This window comes from Scardinius erythrophthalmus, assembly GCF_964197995.2.
Source record: "Scardinius erythrophthalmus genome assembly, chromosome: 9".
NCBI lineage: Eukaryota > Metazoa > Chordata > Actinopteri > Cypriniformes > Leuciscidae > Scardinius > Scardinius erythrophthalmus.
Window position 1 is genome coordinate 18,469,033 of NC_138229.1, and position 15,232 is coordinate 18,484,264.

The 15,232-nt window shown below is 37.6% G+C and overlaps 3 protein-coding genes across 5 annotated transcripts; 1 reads left to right on the top strand and 2 right to left on the bottom strand.

Annotated features, from left to right (window-relative positions):
- The first annotated feature begins 124 nt into the window (after positions 1 to 124).
- myl12.2 (myosin, light chain 12-2) lies at positions 125 to 4,749 on the top strand. Its single transcript, XM_081373964.1, has 4 exons — positions 125 to 204; positions 792 to 999; positions 2,681 to 2,842; positions 2,960 to 4,749. Exons 2-4 carry the CDS (start codon positions 816 to 818, stop codon positions 3,130 to 3,132), a joined length of 519 nt encoding a protein of 172 aa, XP_081230090.1. The 5' UTR covers positions 125 to 204; positions 792 to 815; the 3' UTR covers positions 3,133 to 4,749.
- Positions 4,750 to 4,753: 4 nt separating this feature from the next.
- On the bottom strand, positions 4,754 to 7,395 carry bag1 (BCL2 associated athanogene 1). The gene is made up of 7 exons (XM_081373963.1): positions 7,273 to 7,395; positions 6,821 to 6,946; positions 6,501 to 6,583; positions 6,310 to 6,423; positions 5,825 to 5,932; positions 5,544 to 5,606; positions 4,754 to 5,436 (listed from the first exon to the last, which is right to left on the bottom strand). Exons 1-7 carry the CDS (start codon positions 7,307 to 7,309, stop codon positions 5,347 to 5,349), a joined length of 621 nt encoding a protein of 206 aa, XP_081230089.1. The 5' UTR covers positions 7,310 to 7,395; the 3' UTR covers positions 4,754 to 5,346.
- A 37-nt stretch (positions 7,396 to 7,432) lies between these two features.
- Positions 7,433 to 10,851, bottom strand: chmp5a (charged multivesicular body protein 5a). Of its 3 annotated transcripts, none has more exons than XR_014030735.1 (9): positions 10,688 to 10,851; positions 10,464 to 10,568; positions 9,685 to 9,731; positions 9,454 to 9,547; positions 9,050 to 9,121; positions 8,850 to 8,958; positions 8,545 to 8,660; positions 8,308 to 8,423; positions 7,650 to 7,936 (listed from the first exon to the last, which is right to left on the bottom strand). XR_014030735.1 is itself a non-coding variant. In XM_081373962.1 (8 exons), exons 1-8 carry the CDS (start codon positions 10,751 to 10,753, stop codon positions 8,373 to 8,375), a joined length of 660 nt encoding a protein of 219 aa, XP_081230088.1. In that variant the 5' UTR covers positions 10,754 to 10,851; the 3' UTR covers positions 7,433 to 8,372. The 3 variants fall into 3 exon arrangements, 1 of the variants encoding a protein (XP_081230088.1); XR_014030736.1 differs by having other exon boundaries at positions 8,315 to 8,423; positions 10,688 to 10,834; XM_081373962.1 differs by having other exon boundaries at positions 7,433 to 8,423.
- Positions 10,852 to 15,232: the final 4,381 nt, after the last annotated feature.

Genomic DNA, 15,232 nt, shown 5'->3' on the forward strand with positions numbered 1-15,232 from the left:
CACCTTTCATTTTAGAAGTCATTTGGCGTTTTTCCTATTTGATAATTTGAACCCACCCCTTCAGGATCACTCATGGGCTATTCCAGTCCGTAATGTAATGATATGTCGACAGGACTTTCCCATTACACTAATCTAGAGGGGTGCTGTTGTGGTGTTTCAGTGTGGCAGCCGGTGTTTGGGTGTTCTGCCTTTTTACCTGAATAGGTACGTCTAATTTTCTTAATTTACTGCTCGAGTATCTCCAATCTCCAATATTTGTACGTGTTGAATGTGACGTTATAGTTTTATACTTTATATAGCACACGACACAGACTACTACAAAAAAGCCAGCTCCGTTGCTAGTTAGCTTTTTAGTAACTATGTGTTATGCTGCTTCCTGTCAACATTTCAAGCTTTCTTATTGGCCATTAGTGCTCTTACAAAGTCATTAAATGTGGACGAACGAACTGAAGTGATGTGTGAAAATAAACATAACGTAAGCTTTAAAAAATGTAAGTGCTAACGTTTAGTTTTTGACAACTAACGTTAACGTTATTCAGCCAGTAGGCTGATCAGCTAATATTAACGTACTTAGTTAGCTAAACAAACTCATAACCACAGTATTGTATAGGCCTGCACAATAATCCGTTCGTCTGAAAAGTAAGTTGTTTCAAATAAAGTCATTGCTGTGGTTGGCATCGTTGCTAAATGAATTTTAGTCATTCTTCTTTTTGAATAGCTCCTGTACTCCTATAATCTATGTTAAATGTTTTTGACTAACAAGCAAAATGTCTTTTTTTTTTAAATTTCAGTTTTAATAGCACAGAACTGTCAAAATGTCAAGCAAAAAGGCTAAGGGAAAAACCACCAAAAAGCGCCCCCAGCGGGCCACATCAAACGTGTTTGCCATGTTCGACCAATCACAGATCCAGGAATTCAAAGAAGCATTCAACATGATCGATCAGAACCGTGATGGCTTCATTGATAAAGAGGATCTGCATGATATGTTGGCCTCATTAGGTAAGGACAAAGTAGTTTTCCAAAAGCAAAAATGTTTAATTTTCTGCCCTTCACTAAATGACCCAATTTCCATTCCAAAGGACGTCACTTTCCCACACTCTTTTCACTTTAATGCCATTTGGTGCCACCAAAAAATACTATATACTGCTATATGGGATTTCAATAATTATCTGTAATTCTCTGGATGCTACTATCCAGATCAATTATTGTCAAGTGTGGGTATCTGCAGGTTGAAACGGTTGTGGGAAAAGGTCTTTATCATTGGTTGTGAAAGCTGTCTGTCTGGGTGTGGGCTAGGGGTTATTTTCTGTTGTAGCAATTCACCTTTCTGCATGCCCATTACTCCGACCTGGAGCTATCCCGGACTCATTACTTTTGCAATGGACACTAAAATATGAGCATTAGCTGAGGTTCATATTTTTCTGGTCATATCTCTACATATGGTCATATTTTTCATAGTATTCTGAAACGGTTAACACGGTTAAGTCATAATAAAATTCAAATATCTCTTTAAATAAACCAGCATTATCTGTTTTACTGTAACACAGTAAAAATCCAAGCAGCATACATTGAAAGAGAGAAAAAACATTACACATTTTTTTTATTAAAACAACAATATAATTACTTAAAGTCCACATGAAATCAAAATTGACCATATTACTTTGTTTGCCTAAATTGATCGTTTTGTGGTGAACAATTCATCCATGCAAGTCAATCCACACAAAAAAATTTTTTGGCTTCGTAATCTTTAATCAAAATCTGAAAATGCCCCTCCCCTCTGCATTGGAGGACCTTCTCTGATGACGTAGGTTTGAGGACTTGGTTTGGGAAACGCTTAACCACTCCCCTCAAACCGTTAGTCTGTAATGAGCGAGAGATGGAGAGGAGGAGCGCTAGAGTACAACCCTGCCCTCTGTTCAATATTCCTTTTCACTGGGAAATACGTCACAACACTGGAGAAAAGTCGTTTGCAACTTCCGGTTCACGCGGACTTTAAATAATAAATAACAAAATATAGTATAACATAAATTAATTTAAACTTAGGGGGTTATTCATTATATTGCAAGTCATTTAGAGAGTTTAAAGGCATTCCTTTTTCAGCTGCTTAAAGTTGTCGTGACGCCAGTGAACACGTCATATGAGAAGAGCTGTTGTTGCAAAGGAGAGGGGGAGTTATTTTGATTAAAGATTACGAGGGTACATTAATTTTTAAACATAATGATGTCCATAGAAATAATTTGGTCACACTTTATTTTAGGGTCCAATTCTCACTATTAACTATGACTTTTGCCTCAATAAACTCCTAATTACTGCTTATTAATAATTTGTAAGATAGTAGAGGAATTGGGTAGGATTAAGGGATGTCGAATATGGTCATGCAGAATAAGGCATTAATATGTGCTTATAAGTACTAATAAACCGCCAATATCCTAGTAATATGCAAGCTAATAATAAGCAACAAGTTAATAGTGAGAATTGAGCTCTAAACTAAAGTGTTGCCAATCACAATAAACAATGCAATATTCCATAAAAATAATAATTGCCTATTTTGATTTCATGGCAACTTAAAAGAATTTAAATAATAAACAAATTCAAATCATTTTTAAATGCCACAAAACTCTCAAATCTACTTTTAATCCGATACAAACTGGTTTTGACTGACAAGTTATTTCATTGTCAGGTAAGAACCCCACAGATGAATACCTCGAGGCGATGATGAATGAAGCTCCTGGTCCCATTAACTTCACTATGTTCCTCACAATGTTTGGAGAGAAACTTAATGGAACAGACCCTGAGGATGTCATCAAAAACGCCTTTGCTTGTTTTGATGAGGAGGGGACAGGTAAGTAAGGGAAGCAAGTAAGGTATTCACCAAAATAAATAGAATATATTCTGGGTTTGGTATACATTTATTAAATTATTTTCAACATTGATAACCAATATGCCTAATTTGTTCTAGGTTTTATTCAGGAGGACTACCTGAGGGAGCTCTTGACCACAATGGGAGACAGGTTCACAGATGAAGAAGTAGACGAGCTGTTTAGAGAGGCCCCTATTGACAAGAAAGGAAACTTCAACTATGTGGAATTCACACGCATCCTGAAGCACGGCGCTAAAGACAAGGATGATTAGGATGAGGCCGAGCACTACTGAAACGAATGAAAAGTACACTGTAATACTACACGCGTTTAATTTTCTCCTTTTCCCCCACATTCATCCCCACATGGGCTAGTGCAAAGGGATTTATTCATCAGCAAGGTGAGATCATTTGACTGCACTGGACCTTCTCTTAAAGGCCGTGTGTCCACCAAAGCGTTTTTAGCTAGCTGAAAACGCTGGTTACTAGTATCGATGTAACGTATTTTCTCTGGCTCTTGTTTTAAATTAAATTAATGGTCGGTGAGGTATTAGTCCCACCTCTCCTCCACTGTGATTGGACAGTTGGGTAAAAAGTGACAGTGATGAGCGCTGCGTTTTACCCAAAGTTGAACATTCTTCAACTCTCAGCGACCGAAAACAATTGAAAAATACGCCAGCCGCGTGAAAAAACGCTTTCGTGGACACACGGCCAAACAGTCTATGCAGACTTGTACATAACTATGAATTACATAAAGACTTGTAATCTGTAGTAAACCTCAGAGTGAATGAATGCTGTTCTGCTGTAAATGTTGAGAAATAAATTCTGGAATTATTCAATGTAGCATTGGAGTTGCTGGATATTTACACTTTGTAATAAACAATTTAATGTAAGGTAAGTCATTAAGTTTTCTTTACAGAATGGGGAATGTTTTACAATCAAAAGTCAGTTTGGAGTTTATCCCAACATTATTTTGTCAAAAAACACTATTTTTGAAATCTGTTAAAAACAAAGTATTGTCATTAATATTATTCTCCTGAGACCCAGGGATAGACATTTTTCCTCTGTAGAGGAAATTATATTAGTTAATTTTTTAAGACCTCACACATCACAGTTTTATGTCTAGATGTCTTGTAGAGAGAAATACCAAATGTTTTTTTCAGGTTTCACCATGACAACTCCTCTCCTTGGTCTTTAAAAATAACTGACTGACTGAATGATCAAATTTAGCACTCTTATGGAAATATGATGAATTAATATTTCGCAATTATCATTTAAATCTAATTTTCAAATTGTTTGTCAGAAATAAACATCTCAGGAAAATGTTACAGCATTACAGGACTTACAGCATGTTTATCAGGCATATTGGGAGACACGAGTAATAGGGAAATATATATCAATATTCCTATAAAATATGAAATCATTATGTTGCCTCAAGAGCACATTAATATGCAAATTAGATACAATATTTAGATACATTATATTGATTGGGACTACCTATTAACGGCCATTTTACACACATATTGCATAAAGGAAAATGAAAAAATCATTGTTATATCTTTCATAACATTTGAGAATCATCTTTATACAAAATTTGGTTAAAAATAGCCTGAAACCTAAAAATTTATTGGTACTTAACAAAAAAACACATTGTTTTTGCCTATAAATGTCTTATGTCATTTTATTTTCTTAAGTACTGGTGTCCTTTACAGAGGTAATATATTTTTTTCAACAACAACAAAAAAATCTATTTGTTTCATATGCTACAAATAATGTAATGACATTGAAAAAAATGTAATTCACACAAAAAATAAATAAAAAAAAGAATCTGGTTCACTGAAACCTAGATTTTGGATTGAACAGAATAAATAAACTGCCAACTAAGACAACACAAAATCTGTTTTCAAATGTTTAATTTCTCTCAATAACTTCACAACAACATCAGAGACAGAAATCGATGGAGACAACTACCAGTGGTTTGGAGCACCCTGAGATTTAATCATGATATAAACAAAATAAGGACTATCGAGCTACAATCCTTTGCTTTCGAAAAACAATTTCCCGTTTTTATATCCAAATGTTTTACTGTACAATGCTGATTTATTTTATTAATTAGATCATTTCATTGGGTCCTTTAAAAAGACATTTTTCCAGCACCATTTTTTCTTCTTCTCTTTGACCAAAACAAGATTATGAATCCAAAATCTGTCAAACTTAGGCTAGGTAACAAAGTTAAACGACAGAACGTTCCAGATGGTCAAAACTCTTCAGTCCCATCCATAGCCAGAAGTATTTCCAACACTTAGCGTGAAAAATATAAACTCATAAGTAATCAAATGCCGCCCGTTCTCCGTATGACAGGTGCATGTGTAGGTCATGGGGTGTAGGAACTGCAGGACCACCTTCAGTGCCAAAGCTCTCAGTGAGGTTCTTAAGTTGCTCACAGAGCAGCACCAGTAACTACTGATGTCAGGAGTCTTCGTTCACTATCACTCCGCTAAGGCTAAGTTTTTTGTCTGAATCTTGGCCAAGTGGTCTGATATTCCAGCTTCAATTTTGTCACACTGAGCTAGGAAGCCCTAAGCACAAGGAAAATAAAGAACATCTGAAATCAAATAATGGTCATGGGTATGTTAAAGTCTTAAGTGTTTAATTAAACCTTAATATCAGTAAGGCATAATCCTACCTGAACAGTTTTCACAAGTCCCTTTTTCTTCATCCTGCAGTCATTAAAACTCTCAGGCAAGTTCTGTAAATAATGTTGGAGTTGATCAACTTTACTGAACAACAGGATTTAAATACATTTAATATAGTGTAGTTTTATTTTATCTCTAAAATAATCAATTCGCAATGAATCTAAAGTAGCAGCAGATCTTTTCTTCCTTATTGTGACATTGCATCTGAGTGTAACGGGTTTTTAACTTGGTTTTACTTTGAGCAACTCTAAGAAACGAAAAAACAATTTACCAGTGCATCTATTTCCTCTAGGATCTTCATGAACTGCTCGGAGGCTATTTTCACTCTGTGGTCCAGTTTGTTAAGAGCCTCAGCTTGCAACTCCTTTGCAAGAAAACCCTGAAAATCATTACATTATGAATTCAATTATGAGAATGACCATATTGGTACACTGTTCAAGAAGAAAAATAAATGATGTGTCCCAAATGACATACTATCCACTATCCACTACTCAACCATGAAATTCATAAGGTTATTTTGTCATCCAACATCAGAATCTGTCAGCCCCTCATCGGTATGTAATTAAAGCTACGATAGTTGAGTGCGTCCGACATTCCACACTTTTTCGTTTAATTGAGTGCATCATCCAGATATCTGAAGCGCAATTTTTGCACTACTCACACTATTTATACTATAAAAAGGCAAAGAATAGTGCCATAAATACGTGAATTGGGATGAACCTAAAGACTTATATTTTAAAAACATGTCACACATACGTTCTTCAGTCCTGTGAGTTCACCATCAACCTTCTCAAGCTTCTTGGCGGTTTGTTCCACTGACTTTTCAATGTCTTTGAGCTTTTTAAGGTCAGCTTCCTCCTCAGGACTGTTCTGTAAAAATAAAGCAGCTTGTCAGACTCTGTGTAAAGCAATGAATGAATGAATGAACAACACATTACACATCTTACCCTCTTTCCAATCATCATCATTTTACAACCTTGCTTTACTCCAAAGCCGGACAGAGGCTCATCCATCTCCTTCAATGATTTCCCTACAGTCAGAACAACATAAGGTTACGATTCCAGTGATCCAGGTTTCTCTTGCAACAGCAATACACTGTAACTGTTGCAATGGCAGACTAATGATGCTTTTATTTCAAACACTGCATCGTTCTGTTGAGCTCACAAACTTCAACTCATGACAGTTACTGTAGTTAATACGCAAAACACAAACTATTTGCAGCTGAGAAACAGACCATGTGCCTAAAGCATTGTATATGCTGTATTACCTTTAAATATGACTTTCTGGGATGGTGCTGGTACTCCTGTGGCTTCTGTCAGCGCCTCACACAAGTCCTTCAACAGTGGTTCATGTCCATCTTGTGCTGTTAAAGTGATGCTGTGTTTGGTCGTGCCTGAGACAGAACATCGCAGGTTTAATAATCAAAATGATCGAGAGAGCTAACTGGAACTGTATCTGCAAATCCAGCGTTAACGTTCACCACTCATTTAACCTTAATCAGATTACAATTGACTTGAAAACTCAAGATATAAATTCATAGCCTCGATATAGCCTTAGATAAGTGTCTAAGATTTAGAGTGATGTTCGGATCATTTACAGTTAACGTTAGCTAGCTTTAACAGCTAATAGTGTAAAGCTAACCTCAATAAAATAGCGACTACATTTATTTTCGATATATCTTCATGTTTTGAAAATTTAAAAGTGGTCAGTTATCTTTACCATAAGCAACTGTCACAGTCAAGGTATTCTCCGCCATATCGGCACACTGTTAGCTAAGGCTTCACAACTTTAGAATGTGTACATTATGCAACCGGAAGTGACGCATTATATGCGTCACGCCCCTTAGAGAACCGGGGATGTGCTTGATATTTGTGTTTTTGCACAAAAACAATGCATTTTGCAATGATTTATTTCATTAGGAAGATACCAAATACGCAAGAAGTGAGCTTTTTCAAAGAGGGATAAAAGTGTCTGCTAAATGAATAAATGGAAATGGAAATTTAATAGAAAACAATCTGCTCCTCTTCTAAAATGTGTTACTGCCAAATAAACAACCCAGTGGTTCCAAAAAAAAAAAAAAAATCCACTATTTTTTTAAATACCACCATTTATTGCAACTCTAACAGACTCCAGTGATGCATTTCACATTTCAGATCTTGATGTATTATCATTAATGAGCTTTATTATCAAGAAAACCAGGTCATTTTAATAATTCAAAGAATATTCAGACCAGTTGATGCCTTGCTTTACATTGCTGCTCCAGGCAGATTCTTCATTCATGCTACACAGAACTATAGACGTGATCAGTGTCAACGTAATTCTGTCAACATTTCAGCAAGCTTCAGAGTCCACAGTGAAGCAAGGGCATAGACATTAATATTAACTGTAAAAAAAAATAGAAATTGCTATATTATTAAATAATATGGGTTTACATGTTTTAATGTTTGTATATATTTTAATTTTTTTAAAGTAGCTTAACTTATGTAACTGTTTGGATCTCATTTCATCCAGAATTATTTTTGTTAGGACATGCATTGATATAAAGGTATGCTAAGGAAACAATGGAAATTCTTAGTAGGTAGATTTAAGGTGTATATACCAGATTTCTTTAAATTTATAAAAACTGTTCATTGGCAATCAGGCTAACATGTTTACATGACCAAATTCTAATTAGAATTGTGCTTCAAATAAAAACAGTTAGTTACAATACCAAGTGCTAGATTGGCAAAGAATACAACAAAACATGTTCAATACCATTTACCAGCACTAATAACTTCCTCCAACGCATGTAAATAAAACACTGATCAGAGAACAGATTCTTATGTGGCAGGGATCTGTGGAAGGCCAAACTCGTCGACCAGAACGCCATCCTGAGGGATACAAATACAAAAACAAAGAAAATGTACTGAACAAATCACAAAAATAAATATTCCCAGAAGATAATGAATATGCATATCTTGCCATTGACAATATTATCAATGCAATCTGCACCTTATTGGTTTTAGTGTCACTGGGTATTCCTTCAGGAATGGAGGGTGCAGACGAGGCTTCATCTAAATAAGAGCTGTCATCATCCAGCAGTAACTCATCTCCCAGAGCATCCAGCTCTGCAACAGAGAAAAAAGTGAAGCTCAAACTTCCAAATACACACACACACACACACACACACACACACACACACACACACACACACACACACACACACACACACACACACACACACACACACACACACACACACACACACACACACACACACATACACACACATACACATACACACACACACACACAACCTGCTTCCAGTTCATCCTCATCGATCTCTGGTGTGCCATAGCTGCGACTGAGAGCTTCCTGCACCTCGTTGGCCTCCTCCATCATGTCTTCCAGTTGATCCTGCAGGTCCTATCAGTCAAAAGTGTATATTATTTACCACTGATCATGAATCAAAAACATTACTAAAAAACAGTGATATCAAAATGATTAGTGTGCATACTTCAATCTGATCCATCTTCACTTGTTTATATGCTTTCTTCATTTCTTTTGCTCCAATCTTCATAGCCTCCACCTAAAAAAGTATAAAAGATTTGTAGAATCTTACAATTAAAAAAATATAAATATGAATGAATAAATGAAACTAAAAATGTCTTAGTGCTCGGAACAATACAGATACCAGTAAAAAAAAAACTTTTTTTTTTTTTTTTTTATTCTCAGAATGACATTTTAGAAAGTAAAAAACTATACATTATGAAATTATTTATTTTATTAGGAAAATGCAATATACGCAAGAAGTGGGCTCTTTGCAAATCAAATTTCTTTGAATTTATTAATGAATAAATGAAATTCAAAAGTGCTGGGAATCTATGGACAGCAGTAAATAAGTTAATAACAAGTCTTTACTGTTGTTTTGGTGTCCCTTAATGACTGGATTGTATAGTTGGCTTGTTCCATATTAAATGACTGCTGGGAAAGCTGATCTCTTTGACCCTCATACCTGCATTATACGGTAAAAAAAAAAAAAAAACATTTAACATTATTACTAAAAACATCCTTTATCAATGTGAAATGAAAACAGAATACTAGATATTGAAATAAACATTTCAAATGAACATTCATCAGGATAAAACTCACATTCTTTTTTGTTTCAGCACTCTCATCGCCTTCTGTTTCACTGTATTCTGTAAAGAGATCGTTCATCTCACGCTTACAGAATTCTTTATGATTTACAGTGGGATCAAAAAATCTGAGACCACTCTGAAAATCTGGGATTCAAGGTCTAATTTAAACTTGGAAATAAACACAATTTTTGGATTTTGAAAATATAATGTAAAAAGAATATAGTCAGGGTCAGTAAACAATTTAAATGATCTTGTGAACACCTAAAGGTCAGATGTTTTAATGCACAAGATGCTCTTTGGATCATTCTCAGATTATGCTGGATAACATGATCATTAAGTTTTATTGTCATTAGGAATTAATGAAGCTCGAGTCAGGGTTATAGTTTACTAAAACTAAAGTAAAAACTAAAACCATAAAAAAAATGTAATTCCTTGAAATAAAATTGCTTTACTAAAACTACTAAAACTGAAATAAAAAAGTTATAAAGTTCAAAATTATAAAAACACAACAGAATGACTACAATCTTAACTAAAATTAAAATAAAAAATGTAAAAAATACCAATTAAACTATAATAATATCTCAATAATACTAAATTGGTGCTGCTGCCAGAAGGACAAAAAATACTAAGGAATGTTAATACTTTTTTTTTTTAAATCCCTAGTTGTTATGCTGATAGTATTGTAATGCAAAAACTGCAAAACAGAGTGGTCTCAGACTTTTGGATCTCACTGTACAATAGAATTATATAGCTGTATGTAACGTTATATCAAATTGAGTTTCTGATGCTCACTTTTGAGGGTCCATCCCTCATCTTTTTCATCTGGTCCTTATACTTCATTAGCTCTGCGTCGATTCTCGCTATTTTCTTATCGATCGACTCGACCCTCGTATCCACCTATAACGGGAACACCACACAGACAACATCCACTGTACATCTATGTCTGACATGCAAACACCAATCAGCTTCACTGGTGTTCTGAGACTGCAAGACATTCACACAACCATAGTACTTACATTGCCTATGCAGTCAGAAAGGTTGGGAGGAGGCGTCTGTTTACTCCGACCGAAAATTCTGTTCATTATTTAAAGGGGATTTATACTTATTTGCTTTGTAGAGGTATTTAAATGCTGACTATCTCAACGGGCTTTGTTCCGGTTGGTGGGAGAATTCACACACCATAATAAAAGTCACGGCTGAGGATAGTAAGCTTTATATTTCCCTTAAAATCGATACTTCTAATTGCAGTGTGTTTTTCTACTCCTTCTCATTTTTCCCTTGAAATTGTTTTGTCCCATATATTTTTAACCAACCAATATAGGAAATGTAGGCATACCAACGAAAGCTATAAATAAATGGATTGTCTATATTGCCGACACTATGTGGTCTGCAGTGGTTAAAGTGGGATTTGGCAGGTGGGGGAACCCTCAAATTTTGTGTAGGTGCAACAGGGTAAATGACTCACCGTGGGACAACATATTGAGTATTGTAGTATAGCAATACTTTCTGGGAGAAGAGTGTCACTGTGGTACCAATTAAAGGCACAATATGTATTTTTTTTTTTTTTTGCTTTAAAAATATAAAAAATCACTATATCTATGTTATATATTTTTTAAAGTTGTGTATTTACATTATCCCGACAGTTCCAATTAACTTCTAAATCCAGAGAAATTAATATTTTAATTCGAAGACACGCACCGTGTCTTTATTTCCGTTATGTCGCAGTCAATGGCGTCATATCCGCGTTGTCCCTGGTTTCCGCCTATGGTTTCCGCTCGTACTGCCATAGTAACCAGAGCTATGAGCAGAGCCCTCTGATTAACCAAAGCGACAGACGCAGACAACTGTGTAGTTCGCAATGTCTATTTGCACGCTGTTGTTGTTTCATTCAAACATTATGGACCATGGCAAGCAGACTTTGGATAAAAAAGGAGAACTAAAACGAGAATCAATATCAGCGCGGTGTTTTCGAGATGCCGAGAGCTCCCATAGACAGTATATAAACGAGAGCTCCACGTCCGAGACTTTGACCGCTTCTACATGTACTTTATTAAACAGGTGAGCACATTTACATAAAACTAATAAATTTTATATAGTTCAACAATGATAAAAATGTTAGAATATGATCTGTATGTTATTCTAATGTTGATCTAGCTTACTGCTAGTCTCAAACGTTGCCGCATCCCAGCCAATCAGCACGCTTAGACAGCCTGCACTGTGCTTTGCTGTGCAGCTGCACTGCGTTTTAAAATAAAGGCTTTAATATTCTCGAGAAAATGAGTTTTCCCATAGTGTCTAGCGACGCAATACGGGTGAACCGTTTTCGAAAGGGAACACAAATTATCTGACCAGGGCTGTGTTCAGCCCCGACAAAAAGTTTCAAAACGTATTTTAAACAGAAACGGTGGTGCGTTGAACACCCTGTTCTGATGACGCAAGAGTTGCAACTATTGCAGCTGAGAAGGCTATTCTTTGTGTTCTTTCTGAAGAATTTTCGGAGCCTGATGAAATCGGTAAACGTATACGGCAAAATACGCTCGATGTTACAGTCACTGCCCTTGCCGTCCAGAATAAAAGAGAACATCCCAGTCGAGTGAAGGAATTTGTGACAAAACAAGGCAAGACAAGAAAAGTGTTGTGACAAAACAAAAACGAACAAACTAATAAATAAATAAACAAGGAGGCGTTTCTCTGACTGGATGTTCTTCCTCCATTTTTGACCTAAGCTGGCGCTAAAAGAGGAGTATGGGAAATCCAGTTCTCATTAATATTCATAAACTCATTACCATGGCTATTCTTACCTGTAAAACAAATTCTTGATATCTGTAATTGTATTTTCACTGTCTGCATGGGCAGATTTTTGTTGCTTTTTGATCGTTTTTCTGATGACAACCTAGACAGCAGCATAGTGTCATATATTATTATAAAGTATACTAAATGTTTTAATTATTGCTACCGTCTTACCAGTATGATTGATATAATAATATTTAGTAGCCTAATTATTATATAAATTATGTTTATCTTAACTTTTGAAAATAAAAATATGAAAGTGCTTTTAATTTCAGTTATCTATTAATTGTTTAATTAATGAATCAATTAATGAATTATTTTTTTCATTCGTTTAGAATCATCAGAATTCTCATCTTGCATGGTTGATGTGAGTAGGCTAAAGTAATTTCAGACTGTTTCATTCATAAACCTGATTTTTTTTTAGCAAGGTATGTTTTAAATTATCGTGATATTAACGGTAAAAGACGGTAAAAGTAACGTACTCGGTTACTAACGTAACCTCGGTTCTCTCTAGAGAGGGAACGAGTACTGCGTAATATCTTACGCTAGGGGAAAACCTCTTTTCCACGAGATATTGAAGCCAAAAATTATCCTTAATTTTGCAATAATGTAAAACGCATTGCAGCAGCCTGCAGCCATGGGCGAGACAGCTCGCGCGCCCATTGGCTGCTCTGCGGCAACTGCACCAGCCTATCGAGAGAGGCCCCTCATGACGTCGTGACCAATGAGGGCGCTTCGCGCCCAAAGCGTCATGTCCCGCCAAAAGAGGGTGGGGCTCGACTATAAATATAGCCTTGAGAGGCTGGTTTGACCAGTTTTTTATCGCCGAAGCGAACTGGAGCGTGTGCATGCACGGCAAGATACGCAGTACTCGTTCCCTCTCTAGAGAGAACCGAGGTTACGTTAGTAACCGAGTACGTTCTCTTACGAGAGGTTCTCTCGTACTGCGTAATATCTTACGCTAGGGGAACACAGTGTAAAACGCCGTGCGTGCTTGAGATACAACACTAAAGTCCCTAGGGCAGGTGCCCAGGGCTCATACAGTGCCTAATCACATGGGACTCACAGAGAATCCGGGAAGAGGGGCTAGAATAGCATCATTCCTGTAATATAGAGCTCTAATAAGAGCAGAATAATCAAGTGTTTCACACAGCCAGGGCGAACTCGGCCTGGACTGATGAATATGGGGAACTTATGCATGGCGATCAGTGATCGACGCTCTAACTGTTTCAGCCTCCTGAGCCGATAGCATCGGGCAGGCAGTACTGACATTTAAACCGAGAGCAACTTAGCTTGCAAAGCGGGAACCTCGAGGTTATAAAACCTTATAAATGTAGACGGGGAGGCCCAGCCTGCCGCCATACAGATATCTTGTAAGGCAATCCCACTAGACCAAGCCCACGACGAGGCCATGCCTCTCGTGGAGTGCGCTTTGACACCTAACGGGCATTGCATGCCCTTAGATGTATAAGCTAATGCTATAGCGTCAACTATCCATCTGGATAAACTCTGTTTTGACGCGGCTAGACCCTTAGATCGTCCGCTGAACAAAACAAAGAGCTGCTCCGTCTGTCTGAAAACAGATGAGCGAGACACATAGGCTCTTAATGCCCTGACCGGGCAAAGGAAGCCTGCGTCCCCTTCCTCACCAGATACCGGCAGGGCCGACAGGGAGATCCCCTGTGCCCTAAACGGTGTGTTGAGGGATTTAGGAACATATCCGTGCTTTGGTTTGAGTATGACTCTCGAGTCATTAGGCCCAAACTCCATACACGTCGCGCTCACTGAGAGCGCTTGCAAGTCCCCTATGCGCTTCACTGAAGCGAGAGCCAGAAGAAACACTGTCTTGAGAGACAAGTGTTTAAGGTCTATTAATTGTATTGGTTCGAATGGGGGACCTTTCATGGCTTCCAGAACCGTGGAAAGGTCCCAAACGGGAACCGAGGGAGGTCTGGGAGGATTCAACCTCTTAGCTCCTCTAAGGAAGCGAATGACCAGATCGTTCCTTCCTAGTGACTGGCCAGACGTTGGTTCAGCAAACGCTGCTATGGCCGCCACATATACTTTGAGCGTGGATGGGGCTCTGCCCTTATCCAGAAGCTCTTGTAAAAAAGACAGAACCTCCGACACTCCACAGTGTAAGGGTGAAGTGCCGCGCGCTGTACACCAGCTAGTGAACACAGACCACTTTGAGGAATAGAGCCGTCTAGTAGATGGAGCTCTAGCCTGCGTGATCGTGTTTAACACTCCCGCTGGGAGGTTAACGGGTACCCGTTGATGGCCCACACTAGAGCCCTGCGCGGGACTGTTTTCTTCATCCCGCTCCCGCCCGCGCCCGCCGAATTTCTGACCATTACCGCCCGCTCCCGCAACGTATGTGTTTCACTCCCGCCCGCTCCCGCAATATGTATGTCCACTCCCGCCCGCACCCGCAAAACTCTGAGAATTTATTCCCGCACAATAATAGAGATGCATTGATTTTGTGTCTTCTCCCGTCCCGCAGGAAAAAAACACATATTTGTATTGCTATTATTAAAGAGATTCATGGGGTTGTTTGTTTCGTTTCCCTGGCCGGCATAGCCTACTGGACACATACACACAGGATAATGGAGGAAATCGAGTGTGCTGTTTTTGGATAGTTTTGTTTTCGTTTTTGCTGTTTTTTATCCAGGATACTCTGTCTTACGCGTGCAATGGTGATGCTTCTCTCTGAACAATCAGCAGTCTGCCGTGTTTTCACGTCACATTTTAGTATCGCCTCAGCTTGCCCA

What these genes read in the sequence shown, in the direction of transcription:
- chmp5a (XM_081373962.1), bottom strand. Translation starts at nt 10,753, where the DNA reads ATGAACAGAATTTTCGGTCGGAGTAAACAGACGCCTCCTCCCAACCTT. An exon ending in TAAGGGACACCAAAACAACA is followed by an intron (nt 9,122 to 9,453) that starts GTAAAGACTTGT and finishes ATACTTTTTTAG; the next exon opens with GTGGAGGCTATGAAGATTGG. An exon ending in TGAAGATGGATCAGATTGAA is followed by an intron (nt 8,959 to 9,049) that starts GTATGCACACTA and finishes TTTGACTGATAG; the next exon opens with GACCTGCAGGATCAACTGGA.
- myl12.2 (XM_081373964.1), top strand. Translation starts at nt 816, where the DNA reads ATGTCAAGCAAAAAGGCTAAGGGAAAAACCACCAAAAAGCGCCCCCAG. An exon ending in TGATATGTTGGCCTCATTAG is followed by an intron (nt 1,000 to 2,680) that starts GTAAGGACAAAG and finishes TTTCATTGTCAG; the next exon opens with GTAAGAACCCCACAGATGAA. An exon ending in TTTTGATGAGGAGGGGACAG is followed by an intron (nt 2,843 to 2,959) that starts GTAAGTAAGGGA and finishes AATTTGTTCTAG; the next exon opens with GTTTTATTCAGGAGGACTAC.
- bag1 (XM_081373963.1), bottom strand. Translation starts at nt 7,309, where the DNA reads ATGGCGGAGAATACCTTGACTGTGACAGTTGCTTATG. An exon ending in AACTCACAGGACTGAAGAAC is followed by an intron (nt 5,933 to 6,309) that starts GTATGTGTGACA and finishes AATGATTTTCAG; the next exon opens with GGTTTTCTTGCAAAGGAGTT. An exon ending in GACTTGTGAAAACTGTTCAG is followed by an intron (nt 5,437 to 5,543) that starts GTAGGATTATGC and finishes CCTTGTGCTTAG; the next exon opens with GGCTTCCTAGCTCAGTGTGA.